This window comes from Oncorhynchus masou, chromosome 24 (assembly GCF_036934945.1).
Source record: "Oncorhynchus masou masou isolate Uvic2021 chromosome 24, UVic_Omas_1.1, whole genome shotgun sequence".
Lineage (NCBI taxonomy): Eukaryota > Metazoa > Chordata > Actinopteri > Salmoniformes > Salmonidae > Oncorhynchus > Oncorhynchus masou.
The window spans coordinates 10,981,004-11,003,877 of record NC_088235.1 but is presented as its reverse complement, the minus strand read 5'-3'; the positions used below and the strand labels follow the sequence as shown (position 1 = coordinate 11,003,877).

General features: G+C 45.4%; 1 protein-coding gene across 1 annotated transcript in view; it reads right to left on the bottom strand.

The window, feature by feature from the left end:
* Nucleotides 1–1,717: 1,717 nt before the first annotated feature.
* The window catches only part of LOC135513391 (adhesion G protein-coupled receptor B3-like), a 143,934-nt gene continuing 122,777 nt past the window's right edge, over nucleotides 1,718–22,874 (bottom strand). Inside the window, exons 14-16 of the mRNA XM_064936315.1 lie at nucleotides 22,704–22,861; nucleotides 21,736–21,902; nucleotides 1,718–1,988 (exon numbers count right to left, since the gene is read on the bottom strand). Coding sequence (XP_064792387.1) covers nucleotides 1,718–1,988; nucleotides 21,736–21,902; nucleotides 22,704–22,861 — 596 coding nt within the window. The remainder of the gene's footprint in view (nucleotides 1,989–21,735; nucleotides 21,903–22,703; nucleotides 22,862–22,874) is intronic.

Genomic DNA, 22,874 nt, shown 5'->3' with positions numbered 1-22,874 from the left:
TAACATGGCTTCACTAACCACCTCAATGGGGCGGCAGGGTAGCCTAGTGGTTAGAGCGTTGGACTAGTAACCGAAAGGTTGCAAGTTCGAATCCCTGATCTGACAAGGTACAAATCTGTCATTCTGCACCTGAACAGGCAGTTAACCCACTGTTCCTAGGCCGTCATTGAAAATAAGAATTTGTTGTTAACTGACTTGCCTGGTTAAATAAAGGTTAAAAAAAAAATGGAACTGTGTAGTATTGTCTAATCTAGCCTAGTCCACCAGTCCAGCATGGACGTTGTCACGCAGAAAGACCATCCATTAATGATCATGTTTCCTAAGCGTCCATAACAACTCCTCAGTGGTTATCGACTGGAGTGTGTCTCTGTGAATCACTCCGGCATTCGATAGCTGCGATCAGTGACAGTCAGACCAGACATTTACATTGCCCTGTCTGAGTTACCCTCCATGAGGCCCCATCGGTGTGCCTGTCAGGAGCCACGGCATTTCTCCGACCTAATAGCTCTGGGCTGAATAAATACTGGTGACAGAGTGATGCCCGGAGCGGCAGGGCTGTGCTGATTACCCCGTTAGTACTGTGTTAGAGGGTGACTACCAAATAGAACCCTATTCCTTATGCAGTACACTACTTCTGACCAGGGCCCGTAGAGGGAATAGGCTACCGTTGGGGACGCACCCGTTGTCTCAGGTGTTTAAACACGGCCTCGGAGCCTGAACGTCCATAATGACACGAGGTAATGAAGCTGCCCTGTTTTACAAGCCATGTTAACTAGCCCCCTGTGTCTGACTCGCCGCTTCTAGATAACCTGACCGCTCTAGCTCACTGCTTGACACAGGGATATACCTAGTTCAAATGATCGTTCTTCTCTTGTGGTCAAGTCAAATAGAGTGAGGTTCTTCAATATGATAGAGTGAGGTTCTTTAATCAAGGCTGGTCAAATAGAGTGAGGTTCTTTAATCAAGGCTGGTCTGATAGAGTGAGGTTCTTTAATCAAGGCTGGTCTAATAGAGTGAGGTTCTTCAACCAAGGCTGGTCTAATAGAGTGAGGTTCTTTAATCAAGGCTGGTCAAATAGAGTGAGGTTCTTTAATCAAGGCTGGTCAAATAGATTGAGGTTCTTTAATCAAGGCTGGTCAAATAGAGTGAGGTTCTTTAATCAAGGCTGGTCTGATAGAGTGAGGTTCTTTAATCAAGGCTGGTCTAATAGAGTGAGGTTCTTCAACCAAGGCTGGTCTAATAGAGTGAGGTTCTTTAATCAAGGCTGGTCTGAATACTGGTGTCTGTCTGAAGGAGAGGGGCTTGTAGCACTGTGGAGATGTGTTGTCCTAGTGCAAGTTATCATGTGATCTGAAAATGGAAAACTTTCCCAAACATATAACTATAACATAAACAACTCCTGTAGAGATCCTTAATAACTTGGTAGAGGTCACTAGCGGTCATTCATTTCCTTATTGCTGTTTGTAAGTGCTTCGTGCTAAATGAACACTGTGATTTGTACTGTCGTGTATGTTATTGGTAGCCTATTGAAAGTGTCTCAGTCAGGAAACAAAAGGTCTGCATTCTGTCTCAGAACACAGGAAACCTATGTGTTGGTTCACGCCATTTGAATGTTTCACATTTTCAGGAATTCTCATCATCCTCCTCCTCAAATGAAATGAGGAAACAGTTTGAAATGCTCTTGTTTTTCTGTGTCTTGCCCACACACGCAACAATGTTAGCCCACCGAACCCCAGTGGCCTGTCCTGGCAGCCAGGGCCTGGCCTGTTGAATGCCTGGTGGACGATGGGGCCGATGGGGGCCTCTGGACAGGGCCTTTGGGGCCGATGGGGGCCTCTGGACAGGGCCTTGGGGGCCGATGGGGGCCTCTGGACAGGGACTTTGGGGCCGATGGGGGCCTCTGGACAGGGCCTTTGGGGCCGATGGCAGGTCCTGCTGGGGACTGATGGCACTGAGCACACTGCCTCAACCCCCACGCCACCCGCCAGCTGCTGAACACAGAACTTTATTTTTTTTTTATGCGTGTGGCTATGAGGATGTATTTAATCAGTCGTTTCCTTGGTTGGGTTTTCTTTGTTTTTGAGGTGCCAGTCCTAACCAACCTAACTGAATGATTTGGTGTTATGAGGTAAATAGTAGTTTAAGTCTCAGTTTAACTGATTGATAACACGGTCATGTGTTTTGTTCCCTGTCCTGATAATTCATTTCTTCTATTACCAACGACATGGTATTTAAATGACAGGAGATGTTCTTCTCCTATTGGCTACTGTACAATTGTCTCAACGAATCAGATATTTTCAAAGCCTTTGGAATGCGACATTTTTGTTGTTGATCACCTCGGGAGAAAAGAGAGGAAAGTGCACTGAGAAAGGAATGCTCAACACTGGCTCTTGGTCAGCTGGTCGCCCTAGTCCTCTTCTGGCTATAGGACCTCTCTAGGACAGGACAGCATAAAGCAACCTGTCACCCTCCACCCACTCCGCCCTCCACCCACAGTCTCAGATGAGCTTTGTCACACAGCAGTGAATGGAAGGAGAGCAACCTGTTATAATACCCAAGACAACATGTGGGAGATGCTGCATGGGCAGAATTCTTTCTTGTGATGTGTGTAGGAGGCTGTGGTTGTTTTTGTGTGTTTTCTGTTTCTGTTGATGCGGACCATCAAAGCTCTGTTTGGAAACCTACGGCCAAGGAAGCATCCTGAGAAATACCCATCTCATTCAGAGTATTACCTCTATTAGAAACAGTGGTTTCTGTAAATGTTGGTCAACACGATGCTCTTAGTGGACACATTGTGGCAGTCACAGTGGCAGTGTGTTACATTGACAGTAATGGTTGTTATGTTCTTAATATTTACACGAATCCAAGGTTTCTTCTATTATAGTTTAGCTTTAAAATATTATTCCACAAATCAATCAATCACTGATATTATTCTCTGTTGTTGTGTTGCATAGTTTTATAAATACAGTAGCTACGATACCTTACATTCAACAGAATTAAAAATGGAATACAATGTTCATTTTGTTTTATAAAGGTGTCGTTCTGTGTTGAATAACTTTCTCATTAGCGTTACTTTTCCACTAATTGAACAAACGTTGTTTATTAGTTTATATAAATGAGCTCATGACTTTATCATCACTTAAAATGTGCAATAACAACTTCCAGCACAGAAACAAGACCTCCTTCAACACTCCAACAACTTCCAGCACAGAAACAAGACCTCCTTCAACACTCCAACAACTTCCAGCACAGAAACAAGACCTCCTTCAACACTCCAACAACTTCCAGCACAGAAACAAGACCTCCTTCAACACTCCAACAACTTCCAGCACAGAAACAAGACCTCCTTCAACACTCCAACAACTTCCAGCACAGAAACAAGACCTCCCTCAACACTCCAACAACTTCCAGCACAGAAACAAGACCTCCTTCAACACTCCAACAACTTCCCACAGAAACAAGACCTCCTTCAACACTCCAACAACTTCCAGCACAGAAACAAGACCTCCCTCAACACTCCAACAACTTCCAGCACAGAAACAAGACCTCCTTCAACACTCCAACAACTTCCAGCACAGAAACAAGACCTCCTTCAACACTCCAACAACTTCCAGCACAGAAACAAGACCTCCTTCAACACTCCAACAACTTCCAGCACAGAAACAAGACCTCCTTCAACACTCCAACAACTTCCAGCACAGAAACAAGACCTCCCTCAACACTCCAACAACTTCCAGCACAGAAACAAGACCTCCTTCAACACTCCAACAACTTCCAGCACAGAAACAAGACCTCCTTCAACACTCCAACAACTTCCAGCACAGAAACAAGACCTCCCTCAACACTCCAACAACTTCCAGCACAGAAACAAGACCTCCTTCAACACTCCAACAACTTCCAGCACAGAAACAAGACCTCCTTCAACACTCCAACAACTTCCAGCACAGAAACAAGACCTCCTTCAACACTCCAACAACTTCCAGCACAGAAACAAGACCTCCCTCAACACTCCAACAACTTTTCTGGAAGTCAAATTATTTTCAACACCACCCTCCAAAGTTAGAGCCTCTCCCTTGCATGAAGAGTGGAACACGTCCCCTACAATTACAGCACATTGTAACATCCCCTCTCCTTAGTTCTACCTAAAAGCCCACATCAGTCACAGGTCTCCATTAACACATGAAGACCCACTGTATAGAAGTGTGTGTGTGTGTGTGTGTGTGTGTGTGTGTGTGTGTGTGTGTGTGTGTGTGTGTGTGTGTGTGTGTGTGTGTGTGTGTGTGTGTGTGTGTGTGTGTGTGTGTGTGTGTGTGTGTGTGTGTGTGTGTGTGTGTGTGCGTGTGTGTAACAGGAGCTCACTCAGAGTGTGTAGTTGGATACGCTGTACTCACATTACCATGGTGACAGTGTAGAAGTGTCTCTGTGAGAGGGCCAATCATGTGAGTGGGCTCCTAGACCATAGCACAGCTTAGCAGAGCTCCAATAGCAGCAGCCTGCCATACCACGGCCTGCTAGGGAGACACTCCAGGGATGGCTGTTAGCACCATCTCATCGAATCTCTCTACAGTGATCATGTAGATTGTGGAGCTGCTTTCTAAAGAGGGGTACATGAGGAGTGAATTTCTCAGGGTGTAGGTGTGTGAGTGGGGAGGACAGGAACAAGGAGAAGGTTGAGTTGTTGCTGGTTCTGCCAATGTCTCTCCACCTTGGTCTTCTGATGGTAATCAATGTGATGTGTGCTTTGTTCTATATTTACATTGTATTTATTTATTTATTTTAAATCCCAGGTCCCCGTCCACATCAGGAGGCCTTTTGCCTTTTGGTAGGCCGTCATTGTTCTTAACTGACTTGCCTAGTTATATAAAGGTTAAATAAAAAATAATAAAATAGAAATCAGAAGATATGGTTGTGTGTGTGTAGGTGAGGACTGACTAGAGCCACTGTAGGTGATGAGGACTGACTAGAGTCACTGTAGGTGATGAGGACTGATTAGAGTCACTGTAGGTGATGAGGACTGACTAGAGTCAGTGTAGGTGTGTGAGGACTGACTAGAGTCACTGTAGGTGATGAGGACTGACTAGAGTCACTGCAGGTGTGTGGGGACTGACTAGAGTCACTGTAGGTGTGTGAGGACTGACTAGAGCCACTGTAGGTGATGAGGACTGACTAGAGTCACTGTAGGTGATGAGGACTGACTAGAGTCACTGTAGGTGATGAGGACTGACTAGAGCCACTGTAGGTGATGAGGACTGACTAGAGTCACTGTAGGTGATGAGGACTGACTAGAGTCACTGTAGGTGATGAGGACTGACTAGAGTCACTGTAGGTGATGAGGACTGACTAGAGTCACTGTAGGTGATGAGGACTGACTAGAGTCAGTGTAGGTGTGTGTGTGTCACTCCAGAATCCATACAGACATACTACACAGCACCATAAACACCACGGTGCGTCCGTGGAGCAGAACATACTGCATTAAGATTACTGAGAACATGGTCCTCTAGAACATACAGCATTAAGATTAATGAGAACATGGTCCTCTAGAACATACAGCATTAATATTACTGAGAACATGGTCCTCTAAAACATACTGCATTAATATTACTGAGAACATGGTCCTCTAGAACATACAGCATTAATATTACTGACAACATGGTCCTCTAGAACATACAGCATTAAAATTACTGAGAACATGGTCCTCTAGAACATACTGCATTAATATTACTGAGAACATGGTCCTCTAGAACATACTGCATTAATATTACTGAGAACCTGGTCCTCTAGAACATACAGCATTAATATTACTGAGAACATGACTCCTTGGTCCTCTAGAACATACAGCATTAATATTACTGAGAACATGGTTCTCTAGAACATACTGCATTAATATTACTGAGAACATGGTCCTCTAGAACATACCGCATTAATATTACTGAGAACATGGTCCTCTAGAACATACAGCATTAATATTACTGAGAACATGGTCCTCTAGAACATACAGCATTAATATTACTGAGAACATGGTCCTCTAGAACATACTGCATTAATATAACTGAGAACATGGTCCTCTAGAACATACAGCATTAATATAACTGAGAACATGGTCCTCTAGAACATACTGCATTAATATAACTGAGATCATGGTTCTCTAGAACATACAGCATTAATATAACTGAGAACATGGTTCTCTAGAACATACAGCATTAATATAACTGAGAACATGGTCCTCTAGAACATACAGCATTAATATTACTGAGAACATGGTCCTCTAGAACATACTGCATTAATATAACTGGGAACATGGTTCTCTAGAACATACAGCATTAATATAACTGAGAACATGGTTCTCTAGAACATACAGCATTAATATTACTGAGAACATGGTCCTCTAGGACATACAGCATTAATATTACTGAGAACATGGTCCTCTAGAACATACAGCATTAATATTACTGAGAACATGGTCCTCTAGAACATACTGCATTAATATTACTGAGAACATGGTCCTCTAGAACATACAGCATTAATATTACTGAGAACATGGTCCTCTAGGACATGCAGCATTAATATTACAGAGATTACAGAGAACCTAGTCCTCTAGAACATACAGCATTAATATAACTGAGAACCTGGTCCTCTAGAACATGCCTTAATATTACTGAGAACATGGTCCTCTAGAACATACTGCCTTAATATTACTGAGAACATGGTCCTCTAGAACATGCCTTAATATTACTGAGAACCTGGTCCTCTAGAACATACTGCATTAATATTACTGAGAACATGGTCCTCTAGAACATACAGCATTAATATTACTGAGAACATGGTCCTCTAGAACATACAGCATTAATATTACTGAGAACCTGGTCCTCTAGAACATACTGCATTAATATTACTGAGAACATGGTCCTCTGGAACATACAGCATTAATATTACTGAGAACATGGTCCTCTAGAACATACTGCATTAATATTACTGAGAACATGGTCCTCTAGGACATACATTAATATTACTGAGAACCTGGTCCTCTAGAACATACATTAATATTACTGAGAACCTGGTCCTCTAGAACATACAGCATTAATATTACTGAGAACATGATCCTCTAGAACATACAGCATTAATATTACTGAGAACCTGGTCCTCTGGAACATACAGCATTAATATTACTGAGAACCTGGTCCTCTAGAACATACAGCATTAATATAACTGAGAACCTGGTCCTCTAGAACATACAGCATTAATATTACTGAGAACATGGTCCTCTAGAACATACAGCATTAAGATTACTGAAAACATGGTCCTCTAGAACATACATTAATATTACTGAGAACCTGGTCCTCTAGAACATACATTAATATTACTGAGAACCTGGTCCTCTAGAACATACAGCATTAATATTACTGAGAACCTGGTCCTCTAGAACATACAGCATTAATATTACTGAGAACCTGGTCCTCTAGAACATACAGCATTATTATTACTGAGAACATGGTCCTCTAGAACATACAGCATTAAGATTACTGAGAACATGGTCCTCTAGAACATACAGCATTAATATTACTGAGAACATGGTCCTCTAGAACATACAGCATTAATATTACTGAGAACCTGGTCCTCTAGAACATACAGCATTAAGATTACTGAGAACATGGTCCTCTAGAACATACAGCATTAATATTACTGAGAACATGGTCCTCTAGAACATACAGCATTAAGATTACTGAGAACATGGTCCTCTAGAACATACAGCATTAATATTAATGAGAACATGGTCCTCTAGAACATACTGCATTAATATTACTGAGAACATGGTCCTCTAGAACACACAGCATTAATATTACTGAGAACATGGTCCTCTAGAACATACAGCATTAATATTACTGAGAACCTGGTCCTCTAGAACATACAGCATTAATATTACTGAGAACCTGGTCCTCTAGAACATACAGCATTAATATTACTGAGAACCTGGTCCTCTAGAATATACAGCATTAATATTACTGAGAACATGGTCCTCTAGAACATACTGCATTAATATTACTGAGAACATGGTCATCTAGAACATACTGCATTAATATTACTGAGAACATGGTCCTCTAGAACATACATTAATATTACTGAGAACCTGGTCCTCTAGAACATACATTAATATTACTGAGAACCTGGTCCTCTAGAACATACAGCATTAATATTACTGAGAACCTGGTCCTCTAGAACGTACAGCATTAATATTACTGAGAACATGGTCCTCTAGAACATACAGCATTAATATTACTGAGAACATGGTCCTCTAGAACATACAGCATTAATATTACTGAGAACATGGTCCTCTAGAACATACATTAATATTACTGAGAACATGGTCCTCTAGAACATACAGCATTAATATTACTGAGAACCTGCTCCTCTAGAACATACAGCATTAGCAAGAAATAACCATTTTAAATCAGTAATGATACCACACCTTGTGTCTGGTACAGAGTCACTGGGCTGTGTTTTAAATCAGTAATGACACCACACCTTGTGTCTGGTACAGAGTCACTGGGCTGTGTTTTAAATCAGTAATGACACCACACCTTGTGTCTGGTACAGAGTCACTGGGCTGTGTTTTAAATCACTAATGATACCACACCTTGTGTCTGGTACAGAGTCACTGGGCTGTGTTTTAAATCAGTAATGATACCACACCTTGTGTCTGGTACAGAGTCACTGGGCTGTGTTTTATATCAGTAATGATACCACACCTTGTGTCTGGTACAGAGTCACTGGGCTGTGTTTTATATCACTAATGATACCACACCTGTGTCTGGTCCAGAGTCACTGGGCTGTGTTTTAAATCAGTAATGATACCACACCTTGTGTCTGGTCCAGAGTCACTGGGCTGTGTTTTAAATCAGTAATGATATCACACCTTGTGTCTGGTACAGAGTCACTGGGCTGTGTTTTATATCACTAATGATACCACACCTTGTGTCTGGTACAGAGTCACTGGGCTGTGTTTGAAATCAGTAATGATACCACACCTTGTGTCTGGTACAGAGTCACTGGGCTGTGTTTTTAAATCAGTAATGATACCACACCTTGTGTCTGGTACAGAGTCACTGGGCTGTGTTTTAAATCACTAATGATACCACACCTTGTGTCTGGTACAGAGTCACTGGGCTGTGTTTTAAATCAGTAATGATACCACACCTTGTGTCTGGTACAGAGTCACTGGGCTGTGTTTTAAATCACTAATGATACCACACCTTGTGTCTGGTACAGAGTCACTGGGCTGTGTTTTAAATCAGTAATGATACCACACCTTGTGTCTGGTACAGAGTCACTGGGCTGTGTTTTATATCACTAATGATACCACACCTTGTGTCTGGTACAGAGTCACTGGGCTGTGTTTTAAATCAGTAATGATACCACACCTTGTGTCTGGTACAGAGTCACTGGGCTGTGTTTTATATCACTAATGATACCACACCTTGTGTCTGGTACAGAGTCACTGGGCTGTGTTTTAAATCAGTAATGATACCACACCTTGTGTCTGGTACAGAGTCACTGGGCTGTGTTTAAATCACTAATGATACCACACCTTGTGTCTGGTACAGAGTCACTGGGCTGTGTTTTATATCACTAATGATACCACACCTTGTGTCTGGTACAGAGTCACTGGGCTGTGTTTTAAATCAGTAATGATATCACACCTTGTGTCTGGTACAGAGTCACTGGGCTGTGTTTTAAATCACTAATGATACCACACCTTGTGTCTGGTACAGAGTCACTGGGCTGTGTTTTATATCACTAATGATACCACACCTTGTGTCTGGTACAGAGTCACTGGGCTGTGTTTAAATCAGTAATGATACCACACCTTGTGTCTGGTACAGAGTCACTGGGCTGTGTTTTATATCACTAATGATACCACACCTTGTGTCTGGTACAGAGTCACTGGGCTGTGTTTTAAATCAGTAATGATATCACACCTTGTGTCTGGTACAGAGTCACTGGGCTGTTTTAAATCACTAATGATACCTTACTGTAATATTTCCATTCAAATGTGTCTGGTACAGAGCTGGGCTGTGTTTTATATCACTAATGATACCACACCTTGTGTCTGGAACAGAGTCACTGGGCTGTGTTTTAAATCCAGTAATGATACTTCAGGTCTAAAAGGTCCCTTGTGTCTGGTACAGAGTCACTGGGCTGTGTTTTAAATCAGTAATGATATCACACCTGTGTGTCTGGTGCAAGTCACTGGGCTGTGTTTTAAATCAGTAATGATACCACACCTTGTGTCTGGTACAGGACATTAGTCACTGGGCTGTGTTTTAAATCACTAATGATACCACACCTTGTGTCTGGTACAGAGTCACTGGGCTGTGTTTTAAAGTTAGCGTTAGTAATGATACCACACCTTGTGTCTGGTTATCTAAAGACAGAGTCACTGGAGCTGTGTTTTATATCACTAATGATACCACACCAGTTGTGTCTGGTACAGCAGGTCACAGGCAACAAGGACTCAGACATGCATCCAGCCAGGCAACAAATCAGTAATGATAGCCAGGCACAACCTCAGACATGTCCAGCCAGGCAACAAGCAGAGTCACATGCAACAAGCAGACTGTGCATTTTAATCACTAATGCATAGCCAGGCACACCTTGTGTCTGGTACAGAGTCACTGGGCTGTGTTTTAAATCAGTAATGATAGCCACACCTTGCATGTCTGGTACAGAGTCACTGCAACAAGGCAGTGTACATTTAAATCACTAATGATACCACACCTTGTGTCTGGTACAGAGTCACTGGGCTCAGTGTTTAAATCACTAATGATCCAGCCAGGCAACACCTTGGTGTCATGGTACAGGCTGTTTTGCTCTTCCTCATTTAAATTGTTAAACAAAGCTTTTCATATTGTACCTTACTGAAATAGATTTCCATACATTCAAATCCAGCCAGGGCAAACAAGCAAATAGCATACATTTAGCAAGCAAAAAAAACATTTCTCAGCCAGGCAACAAAAATGTAGATAGTCTGAGGTGATCAGTGTTGCCAGGGCTGCAACAAGTAGACAGTCAGACAGGACCAGCCAGCAGCAGGCATCCAACCAGGCAACTAGACAGTCATTTCAACCAGCAGATATATAATACAGCCAGGAAAAGACACATATCCAGCCTTTAGACCCACAGGCAAATTTAGCCGGACATGCATCCAGCCAGGCAACAACCATTTACTTTGAGCATCTATATGTCCATCCAGGTCCAAAAAGGTGCATCCAGCCAGGCAACAATCAGGCATCCAACTACTACAAGGACTGACATGTATAGCCAGGAGTTTCATTCAAATCAAATGGGGAGGTGCAGCATCCAGGCAAAAGAGATCAGACATGCATCCAGCCAAACGGAATGACATGCTATTATGCCACAGACAGTCAGACATGATCCAACCAGGCAACAAGCAGGCCAGACATGTCAGCCAGGAACAAGCCCCACATCCCCACTCCCTCTGTCCAGCCAGGCAACCCTTAGCAGCGTGATCCACAGGTGGGGGCCCAGGCTCAGTCCGAAAACAGCGGAGCGACAGGGCAGAGTCAGGACATGATAGCTCTTCACTCAGAAATGCATAGAGCAACAACCAGCTCCATGCATCCAGCCAAGCAACAAGCAGACAGTCAGACATTTGCCAGGCCCCAGTCTAGCCATCATCATGGCTTTACAGGACATTAGGCATCCAGCCAGGCAACAAGCAGACAGTCAGACATGATCCAGCCCCCAGACAGTCAAACTGCTCTCCTGTACATCTGTCAGACATGCATCCAGCCAGGGGACAGTCAGACATTCCAGCGCCAGGCAACAACCATTTAAACTAAGGTGGATTTGCAGACATTTGACATGCATGAGCTGAGCTGATGGGTAGACGTGTTGAGGAAAACCTGTCAGGGACATGCATCCAGGGCACCTCTCGTCTTCAACCAGGCAATTTTGTGTTTAATGCATAGGGTTCCAAGGGTAGTGTACAGTACATAGCGTTAGTGGATGTTCCAGAGGGAGATACAGTCAGACATACATCCAGCCAGGATCCTAATGATGACAGCAGAGGTGACGATTGGTTATCTAAAGACATGCAGAGCAGACATGTCCATGGAGCATTTCCTCCAAGTTTTGTGCAGGCATACACAACAAGTAGACAGCAGACATGCATCCAGCCAGGCAACAAGCAGGCATCCAACCAGGCAACAAGCAGACAGTCAGACATGCATCCAGCCAGGCAACAAGCAGACAGTCAGACATGCATCCAGCCTGGCAACAAGCAGACAGTCAGACAGGCATCCAGCCATGCAACAAGCAGACAGTCAGACATGCATCCAGCCAGGCAACAAGCAGACAGTCAGACATGCATCCAACCAGGCAACAAGCAGGCATCCAACCAGGCAACAAGCAGACAGTCAGACATGCATCCAGCCAGGCAACAAGCATGCATCCAACCAGGCAACAAGCATGCATCCAACCAGGCAACAAGTAGACAGTCAGACAGGCATCCAGCCAGGCAACAAGCAGGCATCCAGCCAGGCAACAAGTAGACAGTCAGACATGCATCCAGCCAGGCAACAAGCTGACAGTCAGACATGCATCCAGCCAGTCAACAAGCAGACAGTCAGACATGCATCCAGCCAGGCAACAAGCAGGCATCCAACCAGGCAACAAGTAGACAGTCAGACATGCATCCATCCAGGGCAACAAGACATGCATCCAGCCAGGCAACAAGCAGACAGTCAGACATGCATCCAGCCAGGCAACAAGCAGACAGTCAGACATGCATCCAGCCAGGCAACAAGCAGGCAGTCAGACAGACAACAAGCAGGCAGTCAGACATGCATCCAGCAGGCATCCAACCAGGCAACAAGCATGCATCCAGCCAGGCAAGCAAGTAGACAGTCAGACAGGCATCCAACCAGGCAACAAGCAGACAGTCAGATATGCATCCAGCCAGGCAACAAGCAGACAGTCAGACATGCATCCAGCCAGGCAACAAGCAGACATCCAAGCCAGGCAACAAGCAGACAGTCAGACATGCATCCAGCCAGGCAACAAGCAGACAGTCAGACATGCATCCAGCCAGGCAACAAGCAGACAGTACATCCAGCCAGGCAACAAGCAGACAGTCAGACATGCATCCATCCAGGCAACAAGCAGGCATCCAACCAGGCAACACAGTAGACAGTCAGCAAAAGGCATCCAACTAGGCAACAAGCAGACAGTCAGACATGCATCCAGCCAGGCAACAAGCAGACAGTCAGACATGCATCCAGCCAGGCAACAAGCATGCATCCAACCAGGCAACAAGTAGACAGTCAGACAGGCATCCAGCCAGGCAACAAGCAGGCATCCAACCAGGCAACAAGTAGACAGTCAGACAGGCATCCAACCAGGCAACAAGTAGACAGTCAGACAAGCATCCAGCCAGGCAACAAGTAGAGCAGTCAGACATGCATCCAGCCAGGCAACAAGCAGACAGTCAGACATGCATCCAGCCAGGCAACACAGGCATGCATCCAAGCCAGGCAACAAGCAGACAGTCAGACAGGCATCCAACCAGGCAACAAGCAGACAGTCAGACATGCATCCAGCCAGGTAGCAGACAAGCATGCATCCAGCCAGGCAACAAGCAGACAGTCAGACAGGCATCCAGCCAGGCAACAAGCAGACAGTCAGACAGGCATCCAGCCAGGCAACAAGCAGACAGTCAGACATGCATCCAGCCAGGCAACAAGCAGGCATCCAACCAGGCAACAAGCAGACAGTCAGACAGGCATCCAGCCAGGCAGGCAACAAGCAGACAGTCAGACATGCATCCAGCCAGGCAACAAGCAGGCATCCAACCAGGCAACAAGCAGACAGTCAGACATGCATCCAGCCAGGCAACAAGCATGCATCCACCAGGCAACAAGTAGACAGTCAGACAGGCATCCAGCCAGGCAACAAGCAGGCATCCAACCAGGCAACAAGCAGACAGTCAGACATGCATCCAGCCAGGCAACAAGCAGACAGTCAGACATGCATCCAGCCAGGCAAGCAAGCAGACAGTCAGACAGGCATCCAGCCAGGCAACAAGCAGACAGTCAGACAGGCATTCCAGCCAGGCAACAAGCAGACAGTCAGACAGGCATCCAGCCAAGCAACAAGATATACCTCACAAGAGCGTCCAGGCAACACAAAGTGTCATAGATATACAAACACAGGCAGTTAATTAGCAGAGCCGACATGGGTTTGGAAAAACAGATTTATGTAGAAAAACATTAGCCAGGCAAAAGCAGGCATCCAATCAGGCAAAGTGTTTAATCTCCCACCTGAGCAACGGAGTCCTGGCAGGCATCAACGTAGACTCTGTCCGTCTCCCAGGACGTGTCTCTGCATGGCGACAGGTGCATCAGGCCAAGACAGTAACTAATGACTGACTTTAATCACTTTCATTTACTACAGACAGTCTTTCTAGAAATCCAGCCAGGGACCTTCCAACCAGGCAACCAAAGTCTCTGCCACAGTCAGACATATCCCCCTCAGTCAAAGCATCTGAATCCAATCATCTAGTGTGATGTGGTCAAGTAATGAATGATGTCTATCAAGACCATTAAGGCAACAAGTTTATGAAGCAAACCCAGGAGATATTACACTCTGCCATGCAATGCCCTCTCAATTCTGATGATGTTGAGACTAGATATACCTACTGCATCCAGGTGGAATAACAGGGTGGAATAACACCTGATGATGTTGAGACTAGATATACCTACTGCAGGTGGAATAACACCTGATGGTGTTGAGACTAGATGCATCCAACCCAACTGGGTGGAATAACACCCTGATGGTGTTGAGACTAGATACCTACTGGGTCCAGCCAGGAATAACACCTACATGGATGGTCAAACATTCCAGCCAGGCAACAAAGACTAGATATCCAGCCAGGCAACAACAGACAGTACTGGGTGGAATAACACCCTGATGGTGTTGAGACAGTCAGATATAGGCAACAACTGGGTGGAATAACAAGGAGGGTGACATGAATAGCCAGGCAACAAGCAGACAGTCAGACATGATGTTGAGACTAGATATACAGGCATACTGAGGATGTGGAATAACAGTCCTGATGGTGTTGAGACTAGATATCCAACCAGGCCTAGACTCAGACAGGTGGAATAACAGGGGTGGAATAACACCCTGATGATGTTGAGACTAGATATACCTACTGGGTGGAATAACACCCTGATGGTGTTGAGACTAGATATACCTACTGGGTGGAATAACACCTGATGATGTTGAGACTAGATATACCTACTGGGTGGAATAACACCCAGTCAGATGATGTTGAGACTAGATATACCTTACTGGGTGGAATAACAGATTGATGGTGTTGGTGACTGGATATACCTACTGGGTGGAATAACACCCTGATGGTTTTAAGACTAGATATACCACCTACTGGGTGGAATTACACCCTGATGGTGTGTGAGACTAAGTAATATATGTCTACCTACTGGGTGGAATAACACCTGATGGTTTTGAGACTAGATATACAGGATACAGGGTGGAATAACAACCTGATGGTGTTGAGACTAGATATACCTACTGGGTGGAATAACAGGGTGGAATAACACCCTGATGGTGTTGAGACTAGATATTCCTACTGGATGGAATAACACCCTGATGATGTTGAGACTAGATATACCTACTGGATGGAATAACACCCTGATGGTGTTGAGACTAGATATACCTACTGGGTGGAATAACACCCTGATGGTGTTGAGACTAGATATACCTACTGGGTGGAATAACAGGGTGGAATAACACCCTGATGATGTTGAGACTAGATATACCTACTGGGTGGAATAACAAGGGTGGAATAACACCCTGATGGTGTTGAGACTAGATATACCTACTGAGTGGAATAACACCCTGATGATGTTGAGACCAGATATACCTACCGGGTGGAATAACACCCTGATGATGTTGAGACTAGATATACCTACTGGTGGAATAACAGGGTGGAATAACACCCTGATGATGTTGAGACTAGATATACCTACTGGGTGGAATAACACCCTGATGATGTTGAGACTAGATATACCTACTGGGTGGAATAACACCCTGATGGTTTTGAGACTAGATATACCTACTGGTGGAATTACACCCTGATGGTGTTGAGACTAGATATACCTACTGGGTGGAATAACACCCTGATGGTGTTGAGACTAGATATACCTACTGGGTGGAATAACAGGTGGAATAACACCCTGATGATGTTGAGACTAGATATACCTACTGGGGGTGGAATAACACCCTGATGATGTTGAGACTAGATATACCTACTGGGTGGAATAACACCCTGATGATGTTGAGACTAGATATACCTACTGGGTGGAATAACACCCTGATGGTGTTGAGACTAGATATTCCTACTGGGTGGAATAACAGCCTGATGGTGTTGAGACTAGATATACCTACTGGGTGGAATAACAGGGTGGAATAACACCCTGATGATGTTGAGACTAGATATACCTACTGGGTGGAGGGTGGAATAACACCCTGATGATGTTGAGACTAGATATACCTACTGGGTGGAATAACACCCTGATGATGTTGAGACTAGATATACCTACTGGATGTGGAATAACACTGGGTGGAATAACACCCTGATGGTGTTGAGACTAGATATACCTACTGGGTGGAATAACACCCTGATGGTGTTGAGACTAGATATACCTACTGGGTGGAATAACACCCTGATGGTGTTGAGACTAGATATACCTACTGGGTGGAATAACACCCTGATGGTTTTAAGACTAGATATACCTACTGGGTGGAATAACACCCTGATGGTGTTGAGACTAGATATACCTACTGGGTGGAATAACAGGGTGGAATAACACCCTGATGATGTTGAGACTAGATATACCTACTGGGTGGAATAACATCCTGATGGTGTTGAGACTAGATATACCTACTGGGTGGAATAACAGGGTGGAATAACACCCTGATGATGTTGAGACTAGATATACCTACTGGGTGGAATAACACCCTGATGGTGTTGAGACTAGATATACCTACTGGGTGGAATAACACCCTGATGATGTTGAGACTAGATATACCTACTGGGTGGAATAACACCCTGATGATGTTGAGACTAGATATACCTACTGGGTGGAATAACAGCCTGATGGTGTTGGTGACTGGATATACCTACTGGGTGGAATAACACCCTGATGGTTTTAAGACTAGATATACCTACTGGGTGGAATTACACCCTGATGGTGTTGAGACTAGATATACCTACTGGGTGGAATAACACCCTGATGGTGTTGAGACTAGATATACCTACTGGGTGGAATAACAACCTGATGGTGTTGAGACTAGATATACCTACTGGGTGGAATAACAGGGTGGAATAACACCCTGATGGTGTTGAGACTAGATATTCCTACTGGATGGAATAACACCCTGATGATGTTGAGACTAGATATACCTACTGGATGGAATAACACCCTGATGGTGTTGAGACTAGATATACCTACTGGGTGGAATAACACCCTGATGGTGTTGAGACTAGATATACCTACTGGGTGGAATAACAGGGTGGAATAACACCCTGGATGATGTTGAGACTAGATATACCTACTGGGTGGAATAACAGGGTGGAATAACACCCTGATGGTGTTGAGACTAGATATACCTACTGGGTGAAATAACACCCTGATGATGTTGAGACTAGATATACCTACTGGGTGGAATAACACCCTGATGGTGTTGAGACTAGATATACCTACTGGGTGGAATAACACCCTGATGATGTTGAGACTAGATATTCCTACTGGGTGGAATAACACCCTGATGGTGTTGAGACTAGATATACCTACTGGGTGGAATAACAGGGTGGAATAACACCCTGATGGTGTTGAGACTAGATATACCTACTGGGTGGAATAACACCCTGATGGTGTTGAGACTAGATATACCTACTGGGTGGAATAACACCCTGATGGTGTTGAGACTAGATATACCTACTGGGTGGAATAACACCCTGATGATGTTGAGACTAGATATACCTACTGGGTGGAAAAACACCCTGATGGTGTTGAGACTAGATATACCTACTGGGTGGAATAACAGCCTGATGGTGTTGAGACTAGATATACCTACTGGGTGGAATAACACCCTGATGGTGTTGAGACTAGATATACCTACTGGGTGGAATAGCACCCTGATGATGTTGAGACTAGATATACCTGGTGGAATAACAGGGTGGAATAACACCCTGATGGTGTTGAGACTAGATATACCTACTGGGTGGAATAACACCCTGGATGGTGTTGAGACTAGATATTCCTACTGGGTGGAATAACAGGGTGGAATAACACCCTGATGATGTTGAGACTAGATATACCTACTGGGTGGAATAACACCCTGATGATGTTGAGACTAGATATACCTACTGGGTGGAATAACAGGGTGGAATAACACCCTGATGATGTTGAGACTAGATATACCTACTGGGTGGAATAACAGGGTGGAATAACACCCTGATGATGTTGAGACTTAGATATAAGCCCTCAAACTGTTCGCTGCCCCCCAATGGTGGAATAACAGGGTGGAATAACACCCTGATGTTGAGACTAGATATAACTACTGGGTGGAATAACTGTTCCCTGATGATGTTGAGACTAGATATACCTACTGGGTGGAATAACATGGGTGGAATAACACCCTGATGATGTTGAGACTAGATATACCTACTGGGTGGAATAACACCCTGATGATGTTGAGACTAGATATACCTACTGGTGGAATAACAGGGTGGAATAACACCCTGATGATGTTGAGACTAGATATACCTACTGGGTGGAATAACACCCTGATGGTGTTGAGACTAGATATACCTACTGGGTGGAATAACACCCTGATGGTGTTGAGACTAGATATACCTACTGGGTGGAATAACACCCTGATGGTGCTGAGACTAGATATACCTACTGGGTGGAATAACAGGGTGGAATAACACCCTGATGATGTTGAGACTAGATATACCTACTGGGTGGAATAACACCCTGATGATGTTGAGACTAGATATACCTACTGGGTGGAATAACACCCTGATGATGTTGAGACTAGATATACCTACTGGGTGGAATTACACCCTGATGGTGTTGAGACTAGATATACCTACTGGGTGGAATAACACCCTGATGGTGTTGAGACTAGATATACCTAATGGGTGGAATAACACCCTGATGGTGTTGAGACTAGATATACCTACTGGGTGGAATAACATGGTGGGTGGAATAACACCCTGATGATGTTGAGACTAGATATACCTACTGGGTGGAATAACACCTGATGGTGTTGAGACTAGATATACCTACTGGGTGGAATAACAGGGTGGAATAACACCCTGATGATGTTGAGACTAGATATACCTACTGGGTGGAATAACACCCTGATGATGTTGAGACTAGATATACCTACTGGGGTGGAATAACAGGGTGGAATAACACCCTGATGATGTTGAGACTAGATATACCTACTGGGTGGAATAACAGGGTGGAATAACACCCTGAGATGGTTTTAAGACTAGATATACCTACTGGGTGGAATTACACCCTGATGGTGTTGAGACTAGATATACCTACTGGGTGGAATAACACCTGATGGTGTTGAGACTAGATATACCTACTGGGTGGAATAACAACCTGATGGTGTTGAGACTAGATATACCTACTGGGTGGAATAACAGGGTGGAATAACACCCTGATGGTGTTGAGACTAGATATTCCTACTGGATGGAATAACACCCTGATGATGTTGAGACTAGATATACCTACTGGATGGAATAACACCCTGATGGTGTTGAGACTAGATATACCTACTGGGTGGAATAACACCCTGATGGTGTTGAGACTAGATATACCTACTGGGTGGAATAACAGGGTGAATAACACCCTGATGATGTTGAGACTAGATATACCTACTGGGTGGAATAACAGGGGTGGAATAACACCCTGATGGTGTTGAGACTAGATATACCTACTGGGTGAAATAACACCCTGATGATGTTGAGACTAGATATACCTTTACTGGGTGGAATAACACCCTGATGGTGTTGAGACTAGATATACCTACTGGGTGGAATAACACCCTGATGTTGAGACTGAGATACCTACTGGGTGGAATAACACCCTGATGGTGTTGAGACTAGATATACCTACTGGGTGGAATAACATGGGTGGAATAACACCCTGATGGTGTTGAGACTAGATATGCCTACTGGGTGGAATAACACCCTGATGGTGTTGAGACTAGATATACCTACTGGGTGAAATAACACCCTGATGGTGCTGAGACTAGATATACCTACTGGGTGGAATAACACCCTGATGATGTTGAGACTAGATATACCTACTGGGTGGAATAACACCCTGATGGTGTTGAGACTAGATATACCTACTGGGTGGAATAACACCCTGATGATGTTGAGACTAGATATACCTACTGGGTGGAATAACACCCTGATGATGTTGAGACTAGATATACCTACTGGGTGGAATAACACCCTGATGGTGTTGAGACTATATATACCTACTAACAGGGTGGAATAACACCCCTGATGGCGTTGAGACTAGATATACCTACTGGGTGGAATAACACCTGATGGTGTTGAGACTAGATATACCTACTGGGGTGGAATAACAGGGTGGAATAACACCCTGATGATGTTGAGACTAGATATACCTACTGGATGTGGAATAACTACTGGGTGGAATAACACCCTGATGATGTTGAGACTAGATATACCTACTGGGTGGAATAACACCCTGATGATGTTGAGACTAGATATACCTACTGGGGAATAACAGGGTGGAATAACAGAGGGTGGAATAACACCTGATGATGTTGAGACTAGATATACCTACTGGGTGGAATAACACCCTGATGGTGTTGAGACTAGATATACCTACTGGGTGGAATAACACCCTGATGGTGTTGAGACTAGATATTCCTACTGGGTGGAATAACACCCTGATGGTGTTGAGACTAGATATTCTACTGGGTGGAATAACACCCTGATGGTGTTGAGACTAGATATTCCTACTGGGTGGAATAACACCCTGATGGTGTTGAGACTAGATATTCCTACTGGGTGGAATAACAGGGTGGAATAACACCCTGATGGTGTTGAGACTAGATATACCTACTGGGTGGAATAACACCCTGATGATGTTGAGACTAGATATACCTACTGGGTGGAATAACAGGGTGGAATAACACCCTGATGGTGTTGAGACTAGATATTCCTACTGGGTGGAATAACACACCTGGATGGTGTTGAGACTAGATATTCCTACTGGGTGGAATAACACCCTGATGGTGTTGAGACTAGATATTCCTACTGGGTGGAATAACACCCTGATGGTGTTGAGACTAGATATTCCTATCGGGTGGAATAACACCCTGATGGTGTTGAGACTAGATATACCTACTGGGTGGAATAACACCCTGATGGTGTTGAGACTAGATATTCCTACCAGTTTGACAAGACAGACACGAACATAGTTAATTAATTTTCCATTTCTCGGCACCTTTATTACTGTGACTGAAAGATAAACAGTGAACTAACTCGTTGATGAGATGTTGGTTATCAGTCCTCTATTGTCCTACGGTCTTCTCTCTGTAGTGGAGCTGTGGTCCAGGGGGAGAGGTCACAATGGCCCAGCAGTAGGTCCATTCAGACCCACCTGCAGGGGCTCTGTGTGGGCCGTGTAGCTCTCCTCCAAATGATGATCAATCACTAGGGGCCTTGGGGGAGGGGGAAGGGGCCTGACACGGGAGGGAGGGGGCTGAGGGACTGGGGGGGGAGGGGGACCAGGGCCCTGACACGGAGATAAAACACAACCGGAGGAGACAGAAGCAGGGACAGGGCAGAGAGAGAGAGGGGGGGGGCTGAGGAACAGGGAGAGGGGAGGGGGCTGAGGGACAGGGGGAGAGGGAGGGGTGGCTGAGGGACAGGGGAGAGAGGGAGGGGGGGCTGAGGGACAGGGGGAGAGGGAGGGTGGCTGAGGGACAGGGGGAGATGGAGGGGGGCTGAGGACTGGGTTGAGAGTGAGGGGCGGCTGAGGACAGGGGAGTGAGGAAAGGAGGCTAAGGGACTGGGGAGGGAGGGACTGGGGAGCTGAGGGGGCTGAGGGAGGGAGGGGGGACTGGGGAGGGACTGGGGAGGAGGAAAGGAGGCTAAGGGACTGGGGAGGGAGGAGCTGAGGGACTGGGGAGGAGGGGGGCTGAGGGACTGGGGAGGGAGGGGGGCTGAGGGACTGGGGAGGGAGGAAAGGAGGCTAAGGGACTGGGGAGGGAGGGGGCTGAGGGACTGGGGAGGGAGGGTGTGCTGAGGGACTGGGAAGGGAGGGAGGGGGCTGAGGGACTGGGGAGGGAGGGGCTGAGGGACTGGGGAGAGAGGAAAGGAGGCTAAGGGACTGGGGAGGGAGGGATGGGGGAGCTGAGGGACTGGGGAGGGAGGGGGCTGAGGGACTGGGGAGGGAGGGTGTGTGTGAGGGTGGGAAGGGAGGGAGGGGGCTGGAGGGACTGGGAAGGGGGGAGGGACTGGGGAGAGAGGAAAGGAGGCTAAGGGACTGGGGAGGGAGGAGGGGCTGAGGGACTGGGGAGAGGAAAGGAGGAACCTGGGGAGGGAGGGGGCTGAGGGCTAAGGGACTGGGGGAGGGAGGGGAGCTGAGGGACTGAGGGGGGAGGGACTGGGGAGGGGAGGGGGCTGAGGGACTGCTAAGGGACTGGGGAGGGAGGGGAGCTGAGGGACTGGGGGAGGGAGGGGGCTGAGGGACTGGGGAGGGGAG